Raw genomic sequence first — 15,698 nt, 5'->3', positions numbered from 1 at the left:
GTTCTGGTGTCATTTTTCTGCATTCCGCTGAATTTGCTCTCACCAAGGTCCTCGGTGGCTTCTGTGTCACCAGTGGGCATTTGTCATTCTTACCTTGTCGCCACTCTGCAACATTTGATGCTGTTGACCTCTCTTTCCTTCTGGAAACACTCCATTGCTTTTTTCTGTGTCTGTAATCATGTCTTGTCAGTCTCCTGTGCTAGATGCTTCGCCATCCTTTCCTTAAATGTTGATATTCTTCAGGTCACTGTCTTAGCACTCTTTATACTCTACAGACTTTGTCTAGGAAAACCCCAACCCCTCACATAGCTTTAGTGACCACAGGGGCTGATTCCTTATGTATCTATCTTCTTAGCCCGGTCAGACTTCATTTGACATTTTCATTTGGCTGTCACAAAGGTACCTCAATCTGAAAATGTCAGTAACAACTCACCATTCCCAATACCTGCCTTTGGCACTACTTGTTAAATCTGCTCTTCTTCAGTAGTCCTCTCAGTAAAAAACACAGCAATATTTACCCAGCTTCCCAAGCCAAAAACTAGCAAAGCAGATCATTCTTCTGCACCCTCCCTACCTTTTCCTCTTCATTCAATCAGTTACCTAGTTTTGTGATATTGCTTTGAAGTTCTCTCTCAAATATGCGGACTTTTTTCCATTTCCACTGCTGCAATCCTGACCCAGGCATACATCCTCAAGCTCCTGAACAACCCCAGTACCTTCCTAAGTTGTCCTCTGTATCCTCTTTATCCCTCTCCAATATCTTCTCTACACTGCTGTTAGGGTGATCTATTTAAAATACAAACCTAATGTCATTCTCCTTCCATGGCGTATGGATGAAATCAGCGAACCCTTTACATGGCTTACTGTGCTCTGCATCTGGACTGCCTAACAAGCTCATCTGAGGCCACCATCCACTCTCTTTGTACATTCCAGTCCTTCTGTTCCTTTTTTCAGTTCCTCATCGAGCAAATATTATTTATTTATTTGGCTGCACTGGGTTTTAGTTGAGGCATGTGGGCTCTTCGTTGCCACATGCAGAAGCTTTAGTTGCAGCATGTGGGATCCTTAGTTGTGAACTCTTAGTTGTGGCACGCGAACTCTTAGTTGTGGCACGTAAACTCTAGTTGCGGCACGTGGGATCTAGTTCCCTGACAAGGGATCAAACCTGGGCCCCCTGCATTGGGAGCACGGAGTCTTAGCCACTGGACCACCAGGGAAGTCCCCCATCTAGCAAATTCTTACTTAACTTTTAAATCTCAGCTGGGCTTTCCTGACTCCACATCACCCTCCACTTACTGTTTTGTAAGAACCATGTTATTGAGGAGTCTTCAGAGCCTAGCCGAGTGCCTGGCCCATAATAAGTACTTAATAAATATTGGCTGAATTTGTTAGAGGCCTGGGGATTTCAACCTGGGTAACAGCATTATATATGATTATTCTAATTGTACAGTTACTAAGTTTAAGAAAAACAGGGCTTCTTTAACATTGATTTCTACATCTTTCTTTTCTGTGTAGGTGAAGATGGTGGAACATGGTTTCTTGATCTTAAAAGCAAGGGTGGCAATGTCGGATATGGAGAGCCCTCTGATCGGGCAGATGTGGTGATGAGTATGTCTACTGATGATTTTGTAAAAATGTTTTCAGGTGAGTTTTAACTTTACTTGTTTACTGATTGTTCAAGGAAAATTCTATTAGGTAGGCTTCATTTCTACTAGTTGGAGTAAGATATCATTTCCAATAACACCTTGGTTACCAGAGGTGCTGAACTTAGCTGCAGCTTGTTTATCAAGAGTAAGATCATGCTTCAGTGTTGCCAACTATTGTAATAGGAAACTGCAGCCATCTCCCGTGGCCCAGTGACCCTGCTTTCTGTGGAATCCATCACTAAGAAGAACATCTGCATAATTTTCTGCTTTGCCCATGTATCTCTAAATGTGCCAGAAAATTTTTAAGGGTAATTTTTTTCTACTTTCTACTCTTAAAACACTACTCCAGATGGTAAGTTAATTAACACATGTACTTATTAGAAGCAGCACTTTAAATTTTTTTTTTAAATTTATTTATTTTTGGCTGCATTGGGTCTTCATTGCTGCGTCCAGGCTTTCTCTAGTTGCGGAGAGCAGGGAGCTACTCTTCGTTGCGGTGGGTGGGCTTCTCATTTCAGTGGCTTCTCTTGTTGCGGAGCTCGGGCTCTAGGTGTGTGGGCTTCAGTAGTTGTGGCACGCGGCCTCAGTAGTTGTGGCTCGCGGTCTCTAGAGCGCAGGCTCAGTAGTTGTGGCGCACGAGCTTAGTTGCTCCTCAGCATGTGGGATCTTTCCAGACCAGGGATCGAACCCATGTCCCCTGCATTGGCAGGCGGATTCTTAACCACTGCACCACCAGGGAAGTCCCAGAAGCAGCACTTTAAACAAAAGTATTGTAACATTTTAATCTGAAGATCCTAAAGATTCATTTAATGAGTTATAAATGTTATTTATTCTTTATTCTGTTTTAATCTTCATAAATTGAAGATCATAGTGTATTCTGTGCCCTGTAAGTCTCGCTTTCCATTTCTAACCCAGGATGCTAATGGCCTACATACTATCTGAGCCAGTTTGTGTGTGATGTTACTAATGATTGAGGTTTCTTCAACTTTCCCCCCCTTTTTTTAAACAGTAGTGCTAAATATTCATGGTACAAAAATTAGAAAATATGCTTAGGAAAAAAGAAAATAAATAAAATTATTTTTTATTGTACTGCTGAAAGATAACCATCAGTTGATTTTTGGTTTAAAGTCATATATATATTTTTATGAATGTATATAAATATATAAGTGTGCTTATAAAAACAAGATTATAGCATTGCTGCTGTTTGGTAACCTTTTTCACTTAGTACTTAGTACATTATAAGTACTTAGTACTTAAAAGTACTAGTGTACTTAAAAGTACATTAAAAGTACTTAGTACATTATAACATCTTTTAATGATAATGAATAGTTATCACTTTAATCATTTTTTTAAAATAAATATATTGATTGATTGATTTTTGGCTGACTTGGGTCTTTGTTGCTGCGTGCAGGCTTTCTCTAGTTGCGGCGAGCGGGGCCTGCTCTTTGTTGCGGTGCACAGTCTTCTCATTGCAGTGGCTTCTCTTGTTGCGGAGCACGAGCTCTAAGCATGCGGGCTTCAGTAGTTGTGGCTCGCGGGCTCTAGAGCACAGGCTCAGTAGTTGTGACACACGGGCTCTAGAGCACAGGCTCAGCAGTTGGGGCGCATGGGCTTAGTTTCTCTGTGGCACATGGGATCTTCCTGGACCAGGGCACAAACCTGTGTCCCCTGCATTGGCAGGCGGATTCTTAACCACTGTGCCACCAGGGAAGCCCCTCTTTAATCATTTTAATAGTTTCTTTAGTGTTTGTTTAGTGTTTCAAAATCTCTTTCTCTGTAGGGCTTAAACATAGTGCTTTGGATGCTAAATAAATGTTTGGTAAATTTGAACCTTATAAATATGCAATATTTTGAACTTAAAGACCTTTAAAAATAAAAAAGTTATTGTCAATTTCCAAACAGAAATAACAGTAATTTTAGCTAATATGTACATGATTACTATTGAGTTAAGCAATATTCCCAATAATGGTTTGAGATAAAAGATTTTCTCTATTTTATAAAAAGGGAGACTGAAGTATTGCTTAATTAAATAATAAACCCAGAGTCACTTGGTGGGTGAGTCAATGTTGGAGTTAGAATTCGAATCCAAGCTAACTCGCCAGCTCATACACTTCTAAATCATTATGCTGTTTTGCCCTCCGAAGGTGAAAGAATCAAGTTACCTCCCTAATTTACGTTTTATTTGTGTAGCATAAACTTGTAATGGGCTTTCCATTTATATCTTTCTGTGAATGTGCTCCTGGATTGGCTAGGGGAGGTCAGTCAGCTAAATGAGTGATTAAAAAATATATATATATTCTTATAAGGCTTATTTTCTTTTATTTATTTATTTTGGCAACGCCAAGTGGCACGTGGGATCTTAGTTCCTCAACCAGGGATCGAACCCACACTTCTTGCAGTGGAGGTGCAGAGTCTTAACCACTGGACCGCCAGGAAAGTGCCTTATAAGGTTTATTTTATAGCAGCAGTTCAGATTGGGAGCAAATAACTTTGCTTCTGCTTCTTATGTCTTTTCATTCTTATTCTTTATCCCATCTACTCTCCTTTGAATGGGTGTAATTTAGACCTTATATCCTAAGCATTCTCTTTTAAGAAGCCATAGCCATTTCTGTTACCTAATCTATAGAGTGGATATGTTATAAATATAAAAAATTAAAGCAACTACTGATCAACTAATCAAAATCTCTCTTTTTGGCCAGTAGAGGCCACTGTATAGTAAAGCATTATAATGGAAAGAAAATATATTGTACAAGATTACCTGATTAATATATTGGGAAGAGAAATATACACACATACACATACATATAAAATTGTTCTTACTAGTAGTTTTAAAGTTATTTTTTAGAACAGTTTTGTTAAGGTATAATTTACATACCATAAAATCTACCCATTATAAGTATATATGATTTTTAGTAAATGTATAGGGTTGTACAACCATCACTTATAATCCAGTTTGAGAACATTTCTATCACTCCCTCCAAAATTCTCTGTCCCTTTGCAGTCAATCCCCCTTTTTACTGCCCAGCCAGCCAGACACTAACCTGCTTTCTGTCTCTATAGATTTGCTGTTTCTGGACATTTCATATAAATGGGATTATAAAGTATATAGTCTTTCATATTTGGCTTCTTTTACTTAGCATAAGGCTTTTGAGATTCATCCATCATGTGGTAGCATGTATCAGTAGTTCAGTTCCTTTTTATTGCTGAGTAATATTCCGTTGTATGGATATACCTCATATTTATCCACTCACCAGCTGGTGGATATTTGGGTTGTTTCAAGTTTTGGGGTATTATGAATAATGCTGCTGTGAATATTTTCATACACATATTTGTGTGGATATATATTTTCATTTCTGTTGTGTAGATTTCTAAGAGTCTAATTGCTGGGTCATGTGGGAAGTTGATATGTAACTTTTTAATAAACCACCAAACTTCCCTAAGTGGCTGCACTAATTTTATATTCTTGTCAGCATTGTATAAAGGTTCAGGTTTCTCCAAATCCTCACCAGCACTTACTAGTGCCTTTTATTTTTTTACAGTGTTATTGAGGTATAATTGATAAATAAAAACTGTATATATTTAAGGTATATAACATGATGACTTGGTATTTGTATACACTAGGAAATTACTATACTCAAGCTAATTAACACATCCATCACCTTGCATGGTTACCTTCTTTTTGTTGTCATGAGAACACTTAAGATTTACTCTCAGCAAATTTCAGCAAATTTCAAGTATACAGTACAGTATTATTAACTATAGTCACCGTGCTGAACATTAGATCCCTAGAACTTATTCACCTTATAACTGAAAGTTTTACCCTGAGACCAACATCACACCATTCTACTCTCTGCCTCTGTGGGTTTGACTTTTTTAGGTTCCACATATAAGTGAGGTCATACAGTTTTTGTCTTCTTGTGTCTTGCTTATTTCATGCAGCATAATGTCCTCCAGGTTTATGCATGATGTCACAAATGGCCGTGTCTTTGTTATCATAGCCATTCTAGCGGGTGTGTGGTGGTATCTCGTGCTTTGAATTTTCATTTTCTTAATGATTAATAATGTTGGCCATCTTTCCATGTGCTTAATAGCTGTTTATATTTGATGAACTGTCTATTCAAATGTTTTGCTCGTTTTTATTTATTTATTTATTTATTTATTTTATCTTTTTGGCTGTGTTGGGTCTTTGTTGCTGTGCGCGGGCTTTCTCTAGTTGTGGCGAGCGGGGGCTACTCTTTGTTGCGGTGCGCGGGCTTCTCATTGCAGTGGCTTCTCTTGTTGCGGAGCACGGGCTCTTGGCACACGGTAGTTGTGGCACGCATGCTCAGTAGTTGTGGTGTACGGGCTTAGTTGCTCCTTGGCATGTGTGATCTTCCCAGACCAGGGCTCGAATCCGTGTCCCCTGCATTGTCAGGCGGATTCTTAACCACTGCGCCACCAGGGAAGCCCTTTTCTTGTTTTTAAATTGACTTGTCTTTTTATTATTAAGTTGTAAGAGTTCTTTATAAACTCCAGATGCATGTGACTTGAAAATATTTTCTCTCAGTCTGTGACTTATCTTTTCATTTTCTTAGTGGTGTCTTTTGAGTTACAAAAGTTTTTAGTTTTGATAGTCTAATGTGTCATTTTTTTCTTTTATGGTTCATGCTTTTTTCCCCTAAGTATTTCATTCTTTTTTAATGCTACTGTAAATGAAATTATTGTGTTAATTTTATTTTTTAATTATTTGTTGCTAGTATACATAAATACATTTGACTTTTGTGTAAATTTTATATCCTATGAATTAACCAGTGAAGCTACTTGGGCCTGGGATTTTTTTGTGGGAAAATTTTTAATTACCAATTTGACTTATTGTTCTATGTCAATAGCTTTTTAAATTTTTTATTGATATATAATTCACATACCATATAATTCATCCATTTAAAGTAAACAATTGACTGTTTTTTTAGCATATTCACAGATGTTCGCAACCATCACCACAGTTCATTTTAGAACATTTGCATCACCTCAAAAAGAGAAACCCAGGACCCATTAACTGTTAATCCCATATCCCCCATCTCCTGCCCCTAGCCCTAAGCAACCACTAATCTACTTCCTGTGTCTGTAGATTTCCCTATTCTGGACTTTAATATGAACAGAATCATATATATGGAATTTTTTTGTGTGACTGGCTTCTTTGCAGTGTGTTTCTTCTTTTAGCTTGGTTTCAGGTTTCATTCTTGATGTAGCATGTATCAGTATTTAATTCTCTTCTTTAAAAATGGAGATGAAATTCACATAACATACAATTAACCATGTAAAGTGTACAGTTCAATGGTATTTAACTTAGTGCATTCACAATGCTATGCAACCACCACTTCTCTTTAGTTTCAAAACTTTTTCGTCACCCCAGAAGAACACCCTATACCATTTAAGTAACATCCCATTCCAGCCTCCCACCTCCCATGGGAACTGCTAATATGCTTTCTCTCTCTGTGGATTTGTCTATTCTGGATAGTTTATGTAAATGGAATCATTCAGTATGTGACCTTTTGTGTGTGGCTCTTGTCACTCAGCATAATGTTTTCAAGGTTCATCTAAGTTGTAGCATGTGTCAGTACTTCGTTTCTTTTTATGACTATCTGTTGAAAGATATTTTGTTGGCTGTTATAAACAATGCTGCTATAAACATTTGTGTCCAAGTTTCTGTGTAGATTTATGTTTTCATTTCTCTTTATTGCTGGGTCATATGGTAATTCTATGTTTAACTCTTTGAGGAACTGCGAAAATGTTTTCCATAGCACCTGAACATTTACATTCCTACCAGCAACGTATGAGGGTTTCTATTTATCTGTATCCTTACCCTCACCAACACTTGTTTTTGTTTTTTTGTTTTTTGTTTTTTTACAATAGCAATCCTAGTGAGTATGAAGTAATATCTCATTGTGGTTTTGATTTGCATTTCCCTAATGACAAATCCTGTTCAACATTTTTTTCATGTGCTTATTGGTCATACGTGTATATTCCTTGAAGAAATGTCTATTCAGGTCCTTTTCCCATTGTAACTGGATTTTTTTATCTGTTTAATTTAATTTTTTTTTTGAGTTTTAAGAATTCATTCTTCCTGTGTCAGATTACCTGTCAGTGTACTTTTTTTCTGGAGCTCTTTGTCTTCTTATTACAATCCAAACAGATAGCTCATGGGGAATTCCCTGGTGGTCCAGTGGTTAGGACTCCATGCTTCCAGTGCTGGGGCCCCGGGTTCAATCCCTGGTCAGGGATCCTGCAAGGTGTGTGGTGCGGCCAAAAAGAAAAAAAAGAAAAAAAAAAGAAAAAGAAATCGGTTCTAAACAGATAGCTCATTAAGTCTGCTACACAGCTGTGATCCTAGAAATTTCTGTAACTCTCTCCTGCATTGAATCTCCTGTTTCCTGTATCCCTTTCTTTTTTCTTGGTTTACATCCTCATTTTGGTGGCACCCATTCTCCAGTAGCTTCATTATAAAGGATACATAAGAGGCAATTTTTGTGAGTATCTAAAACTACCTGTATTCTCCCAACACATTGATTATTTGTCTGGGTAGAGAGTTCTGTGTTGCAATTCATTTTCCCTCAGAAAATGAAGTCATTGAAGTCATTGTTCCACCTTCTAAGATTAGATGGAGGATTTGATACTATTCTTAATCTTTTGTATCTACCACTCCCCTTTCTGAAAGTTTTGGAATCAAAATGATCTCTTTCTCTGTAGTGTTCTGATATTTCACAATGATACAAGGCTTTTTTTCATTCATCTTCCTGGATACTTGATGGGCTCTTTGGGAATGTATCTTATATTATTTCTTTGATAGCTATCTCAGTTTTCTCAGTTCTCACTTTCTGAAGAAAACATTAAATCTCTGATTTAATCACCTTACATTTAGGGCCTTATTCTTTCCTTTAAAAAAAAAAATATGTATATATAGTAAGGAAAATTTTATTTCAAAAGATTATTGTGGCGGGGGGGTGCTGGTTCATAGAGACAGCCTTTTGTAATAGCGGGAGGGGGAATTTTGCAATAGAGAAACTGCTGTGACCAGAAGATTGCAAGTGTCTCCTTTCTATTACATTCTAATATTGTGGATATATCAAAATCTTAATTTCCAAGAGTTCACTCATGTTTTCTCAGCTTCTTTTTTCTTCTCTTACTGCCCCCTTCCTCCTCACTCTACCCCATTCCATTCCCCTTCACCTGCTTCTCCTACTTCCTCTCTCTTCAATACCCATTTCCTGTGCTTCTCCTCCTCACCCCTTTTCTTCCAGCATCCTGTTGTTGATACATTGTCACAGCTTGTCTTATCAATGAGGACATGAATTACAGAATTTTTAATTTGTTCATTTATTTCATTTCTGTTTCTTCTATGCCTGCAGTCTCTGTTTCCCCCAAATTGCTTTGATTTGTTTTTGGTTTTGGGGTAATTTTTTTTTTTTCCTGGTCTCCATTTGCTGCCCATTCATCTTTAACAAGCAAGGCTATGTAAAGCTGATTGGAAGCTGTGTATGCATGAGTGGGGCTGTGGACTGGTGGGTTTCACTGCAGAGTGAGAGAGCAAGGAGCCAGTTTTTTAGCTGAAGCCTAACAGTGAAAAGACTGGGAAATGAGAGTAGCAAATAAAAACAAAGTTCCCTCCCTTCATGGAGCTCCTATTTATTATATGTTGTTATTAGCTACAATTCTTTTTTAATGCCCACCATTTTACATTCTGGCATTTCTGTGGTTAAAATACTGCTAAGACGTACTTCTGTGTCCATACACTATATTTTAATGTCATTTCTTAAGAAAATTATATGCATTTATACCATTTGACTTTTTGACGCTAACCTTGAAATGTTAAGAGTTTAATGAACTATAATAGATTGGAAAATAACTAAAATAGATAGTATTTGTTTACTACAATTCATTTGAGGGCCATCTATTCTTTAGTGTACTGTACATGTTGCATCTTCTGCTTTTTGGTATAATCTTTTGTTGATTGTTGCTTTTATATTAGCTCTCATATTACAAGATATAGTTAACATCTAAATCTAGGAATTGGGATTCCCAAGATACTGATAAAAAGATGCTATAAAAGAAATTTCTGTGTTTCAGAGGTTTATAGAACTCAGAGATTCTTTTTATAAGCATGTTCTTGAAGCGCTACGTCCCTAAGGGCACTAATGGCTGATTTTTCCTCTCTCATTTTCTCTTTTTAGGGAAACTAAAACCAACAATAGCATTCATGTCAGGAAGATTGAAGATTAAAGGAAACATGGCCCTAGCAATCAAATTGGAGAAACTAATGAATCAGATGAATGCCAGGCTGTGAAGAGAAAAAAAATGTTGACCGCTAAGCTCAAAAAGTAAAAGGGTTCAATAGTTAAAATTGAATGTTTGTTTTCATCCCTATTATAAGGATATGCATGTTTGTTCTGGAAAAAATAGAATTTCTGTATCTGTAAGACTTGAAATTGTAATTAAAACAGCTAGCCAACCAAACATAAGCATCATTAAGTAGAATTCTAAGACATTCTGTTTTTCTTATTTTGTGAGTTTTGCCCTCTGAGTCCTGTATCTCATACACCATCATCTTCTGGGAAAAGTATTATTAGTAATCAATCGGGGTCAAGCAGCAGCATTACTCTTTTATATCTTTTTCCCATGTAAAATGAGACTAGTCTGTTTTAAATTTTCAGTTTAGGATTGTATACTAATGATATTTTAGATTTTTATAAATTTGTTTTAAAGAAAATCTTCTATATTACATTTTCACAGAAATCACATAATAAACTACTTAATAAATACTATTTGTGAAGACAAATTAAACAAAAAGTATATTTTGTTAACTACCTTTCTAAGTGTAAGGTATTTTACCTATAGGAAAATATTATTGATGTAATTCAACTAACTGCAGTATATATATCCTGTTTTAAAGTATGTAAAAATATCCTTCCTAAGATAATTCCTCCCCAGAAGTGTGCACTTGGTCACAGTGTTTTGAAATGAGAACATTAGAATAGATGGTTGTTATGGGCTGAATGGTATGCCCCCTTCATATGTTGAAGTCCTAACCCCCAGAATCTCAGAATTGATTGTATTTGGAGATAAGATCTTTAAAGGGGTGAGTAAGTTAAAACCCAGGCTTTTAGGGTAGGGTGGGCCATAATCCAGTCTGACTGATGTCCTTATAAGAGGAAATTTGGACACAAAAGAGAGACCAAGGAGGCACACACTAGGAATGACCTAGTGAGGTCTAGTGAGGAATGACCATGTGAGGACCAGCAAGAAGGCAGTCATTTGCAAGCCAAGGAAAGAGGCCTCAGAAGAAACCAAACCTACTGACACCTTGATCTCAGACTAGTCTCCAGAATTGTAAGAAATTTCTGTTGCTTTAGCCACTCAGTCTGTGGTATTTTGTTATTGCAGTCCTAGTAAACTAATGCAATAGTTTGTTTGTATTTCTGTTACGAACACAAGTTCCTGTGCACTACACACAGTGAGGCCAAACAAACTGAAACATTGGAGTTTGTAGCAGAGAAAGGTTTATTACAGGGCCAAGCAAGGAGAATGGGTGGCTTGTGCTCAGAAAACCCAAACTCCCCAATGGTTTTCAGGGAGAAGTTTTTATAGGCAGAATTTGGGGTGAGTGCTGTGTGACTTTCTTCTGATTGGTTGGTGGTGAGGTAACAGGGAGGTGTTTCAGAAATCTTGTGCTCAACCTGAAGTTACCATCCTCCACCTGGGTGGGGGCCTTAGTTCTTACAGAAGAACTCAAAGATATTGTTATATCTATTCCTTGAGGAGGAACCAGGACCCTGCCCCAAGGCTGCACTATTGTTTCTTGACTGCTCCTCCCCTGTTTCTGCATGCCCTCCCTTCCCTGATTAGCAACTGTTTGAATCTGCCCTTTGTAACTCAGTGAAGGTCAAGGAGGCTGAATGAAGCCTATTTCCTACAAACAAGAAATAAGGGACACAGAAAGGCTTTGTACCTAGGATGGCCCCACAGGGTCCTTCTCTGTTTCATTTCTTTTTTTAAAAAAGTTAAACTTTTTTTTTTTTACGCTCCTATCTTTCCTTTTAATCAGTTAAAAATACTTGTTCAGTGTAATTCTTTCACTTCTCACCTTCCACTCACTAATATTATTGTGCTGTTAAGCAACTTAGCTAATTCTGACATTTTGTAGAATCATAACATTAGGAGCACTTAATCTGTATTTTACAAATGAGGAAACAGAGGATCAGAGATAGGAAAGGACTAGCCCAAGGTCAAAATTAACAAGGCCTTTCCAACAACCTCCCAGTACATTGGCTTTGGATAGAACTTGAAGACCCCACTTCCCCCTCCATGAAGCCCAGATAGATTGACTTTGATGTGGCAGCCTCACAACTCCCTTGGCATCTCTCGTTCATTTCCAGCCACATTAGGATCCCTGTCAGATGTTGCCAGCAGACTCCTTTTCTACTGAAATTTTCTAAAGACTTTTCTCCTTTCTCTGCATTTTCCACATGGCTTCAAAGCTTTGGGAAAATAAAAACTAGAAAATATTGTGAGGCAGGAATTCTGGAGTTTGGTTACTGAAACATGAACTTGCTAATTAAAAGGCTTTAGGATATCAGAAGAAAATCTTTCCACAGGGCCCTGGTTTTCATATCAGTAATTGAGGGAGTTGGATGAGGTCATCTGCAGCCTCTTTTTGCTTATTATCACTAAGAAGTAGTGAGCAGTCTGTACTATTTTATCAGAAATAAAGGTACCACAGCTACATTCCTAAAGCTTTCTGTCTTGCCACATCCCCCAGCTGCCTTAATGAATTCATGTGTTCCCTTCTCTTGGATCTTGCCCATTAACTGCACTGAGGTTGCAGAGTCTCCCAGAAGTTTTGAATGGCCATTTTGTGTGTGGTTCAGTATCCATTTGACCCCTGTTTCTGAAATGGAATGGTATGGAGGGAAACCATGCCATTCGGCTTTTTAGTGTTTGATGAAGTTATTTAGGCATTTTAGAGATGGTTTGTTGCTAGTAATCCTATATTTTAACAAATCCTCTTAAATAGTGCCTTTTGTTTGTTTGTTTGTTTCTTTTTTTGGCTGTGCCACACGGCTTGTGGGATCTTAGTTCCCCGAGCAGGGATTGAACCTGGCCCCAGCAGTGAATGCACCAAGTCCTAACCACTGGACCACCAGGGAATTCCCTTAAATAGTGCCTCTTAAATAATCCTCTTAAGTAGAAGAAAAGAAGTCTTTTTCCTCTGCCTATCGTAAGTTTTCAGTTGGGGCCCTGTAAATTAGACTAACAAAAGATAGATTAGCAAGAGAGAAACAAATAGAAGTATTAACATATGCATTGCACATATACATGGAAACATTCAGACATGAGTAACTCAAAGATGTGGTTAGAACTTGAGCTTATACAACAATGAACAATAAATTTTTTTGTGAAGGAACAGGACAAAGAGGACTTTTGAGTTTCTAGGATAGGAAACTGTAGGAAGGAAAATATATGTATTGTACAGTAAGAGTGAGTTTTGTAAGAAACTGCCAAATAGAAAAACTGTCAAAAAAAAAAAAAAAAAGAAACTGCCAAATAGTCTTCCAAAGTGGCTGTACCATTTTGCATTCCCACCAGCAGCATGTTCCTGTTGCTCCACATCCTTGCCAGCACTTGGTATTGCCAGTTTTTTGGATTTTACTCATTCTAACAGGTGTGTGGTAGTATCTCATTGTTGCTTTAATTTGCCATTCCCTCGTGACATATGATGTTGAACATCTTTTCATATGCTTGCTTTCCTCTATATCTTCTTTGGTGAGATGTCTGTTGAGGTCTTTGGCCCATTTTTAAATCAGGTTATTTGTTTTCTTATTGTTGCATTTTAAGAGTTCTTTGTATATTTTGGATAACAATCCTTTATCAGATGTGTCTTTCATAAATATTTTTTCCCAATCTGTGACTTGCTTTCTCATTCTCTTGACATTGTCTTTTGCGGAGCAGAAGTTTTTCATTTTAATGAAACCTACATATCAGTCATTTCTTTCATGGATCATGCCTTTGGAGTTGTATCTAAAAAGTCATTGGGGCTTCCCTGGTGGCACAGTGGTTGAGAATCTGCCTGCCAATGCAGGTGACACGGGTTCGAGCCCTGGTCTGGGAAGATCCCACATGCCGCGGAGCAACTAGGCCCGTGAGCCACAACTACTGAGCCTGCGTGTCTGGAGCCTGTGCTCCGCAACAAGAGCGGCCACGATAGTGAGAGGCCCGCGCACCGTGATGAAGAGTGGCCCCCGCTTGCCGCAACTAGAGAAAGCCCTCGCACAGAAACGAAGACCCAACACAGCCAAAAATAAAAATAAATAAATAAATCAATAAATAAAGTCATTGCCATACCCAAGGTCATCTAGGTTTTCTCCTATGATATTTTCTAGGGAGTTTTAGTTTTGCATTAGACATTTAGATCTGTAATCCTTTTTTTTTTTTTTTTAATTAATTAATTAATTTATTTTTGGCTGTGTTGGGTCTTCATTCCTGTGCGAGGGCTTTCTCCAGTTGCAGCAAGTGGGGGCCACTCTTCATCGCGGTGCACGGGCCTCTCACTATCGCGGCCTCTCTTGTTGTGGAGCAGAGGCTCCAGACGCGCAGGCTCAGTAATTGGGGCTCACGGGTGTAGTTGCTCCGCGGCATGTGGGATCCTCCCAGACCAGGGCTCGAACCCGCGTCCCCTGCACTGGCAGGCAGACTCTCAACCACTGCGCCACCAGAGAAGCCCCCTGTAATCCATTTTGAGTAATTTTTGTGAAAGGTGTAAAGCCTTTGTTTATTTTTATTTATTTATTATTTTGCATGTGTATATCCAGTTGTTCCAGCACCATTTGTTGAAAAGACTATCTTTGCTCCTTTGTCAAAGGTCAGTTGACTATATTCATGTGGGTATATTTCTAGGCTCTCTATTCTCCTACATTGATCTATTTATCCTTTCACCAATACCACGCTACGTGGTTACTTTAGCTTTATAGTAAGTCTTGAAGTCAGGTAATGTCAATCTGAACTTTGATCTTCAATATTGAGTTGGCTATTCTGGTTCTTTCGCCTCTCCATATAACTTTAGAATAAGTTTGTTCATATTCACAAAATAACTTGCTGGGATTTTGATTGGCTTTGAGTTGAATCTATATATCAACTTGGGATAAACTGATGTTTTGACAGTATTGAGTCTTCCTATCCATGGACATGAAATATCTCTTCATTTATTGTTATTCTTTGATATCTTTCATCACAGTTTGGTAGGTTTTCTTATATAGATCTTGCACATAGTTTGTTAGATTTGTATCTGAATATTTAAATTTTTTGAGTGCTAATATAAATGGTAATGTGTTTTACATTTCAAATTTCACTTCATTACTGGTATATAGGAATGTGATTGACTTTTGTATATTAATCTTGTATTCTACAACCCTGCTATAATAATTTACTAGTTCCCAGAGGTTTCTTTGGTAATTTTTACAGCTTTTCTATATAGACAATTATGTCATCTGTGAACAGAGAGTTTTATTTCTCCTTCCCAACCTGTATACCTTTTATTTCCTTTTATGTTACTGCATTAGCTAGGACTTCCAGTATGATGTTGAAAAGCAGTAGTAAGAGGGGACATCCTTGCCTTATTCATGATCTTAATGGGAAAGCTTCTAGTTTCTCACCATTAACTGTGATGTTAGTTGTAGGTTTTTTGTAGATATTCTTTATCAAATTGAGGAAGTTCCCCTCTATTCCTAGCTTACTGAAATATTTTATTATGAGTGGGTGTTGGACTTTGTCAAATGCTTTTTCTGCATCTATTTGTATGATGTGATTTTTCTCTTTCAGCCTGTTGATGTGGTAGATTACATTAATGGATTTTTGAATGTTGAACCATCCTTGCAAACCTAGGATAAATCCCACTTGGTTGTTTTTATGGCCTATATGTTCTTATGCCAACAAATTTCATATATTGAAATCCTAACCCCCAAGATGATGGTATTAGAAGGCAGAGCCTTTGGGAGGTGATTAGGTCATGAGGGTGGGGCCCTC

The 15,698-nt window shown here is 37.7% G+C and overlaps 1 protein-coding gene and 1 non-coding gene across 5 annotated transcripts in view; both read left to right on the top strand.

The window, feature by feature from the left end:
• The window catches only part of HSDL2 (hydroxysteroid dehydrogenase like 2), a 94,183-nt gene extending 84,032 nt beyond the window's left edge, over positions 1-10,151 (top strand). For all 4 annotated transcript variants that reach the window (XM_061200108.1, XM_061200107.1, XM_061200106.1 and 1 more), the window contains 2 exons: positions 1,516-1,644; positions 9,854-10,151. In XM_061200108.1, coding sequence (XP_061056091.1) covers positions 1,516-1,644; positions 9,854-9,966 — 242 coding nt within the window. In that variant the 3' untranslated portion in view covers positions 9,967-10,151. The remainder of the gene's footprint in view (positions 1-1,515; positions 1,645-9,853) is intronic.
• TRNAW-CCA (transfer RNA tryptophan (anticodon CCA)) lies at positions 7,835-7,907 on the top strand. Its single transcript has one exon. It is a non-coding gene; the product is annotated as a tRNA-Trp (tRNA).
• Positions 10,152-15,698: the final 5,547 nt, after the last annotated feature.

This window comes from Eubalaena glacialis, chromosome 9 (assembly GCF_028564815.1).
Source record: "Eubalaena glacialis isolate mEubGla1 chromosome 9, mEubGla1.1.hap2.+ XY, whole genome shotgun sequence".
Lineage (NCBI taxonomy): Eukaryota > Metazoa > Chordata > Mammalia > Artiodactyla > Balaenidae > Eubalaena > Eubalaena glacialis.
Note: the sequence above shows the minus strand (reverse complement) of the source record. Positions and strands in the feature narration are given on the sequence as shown.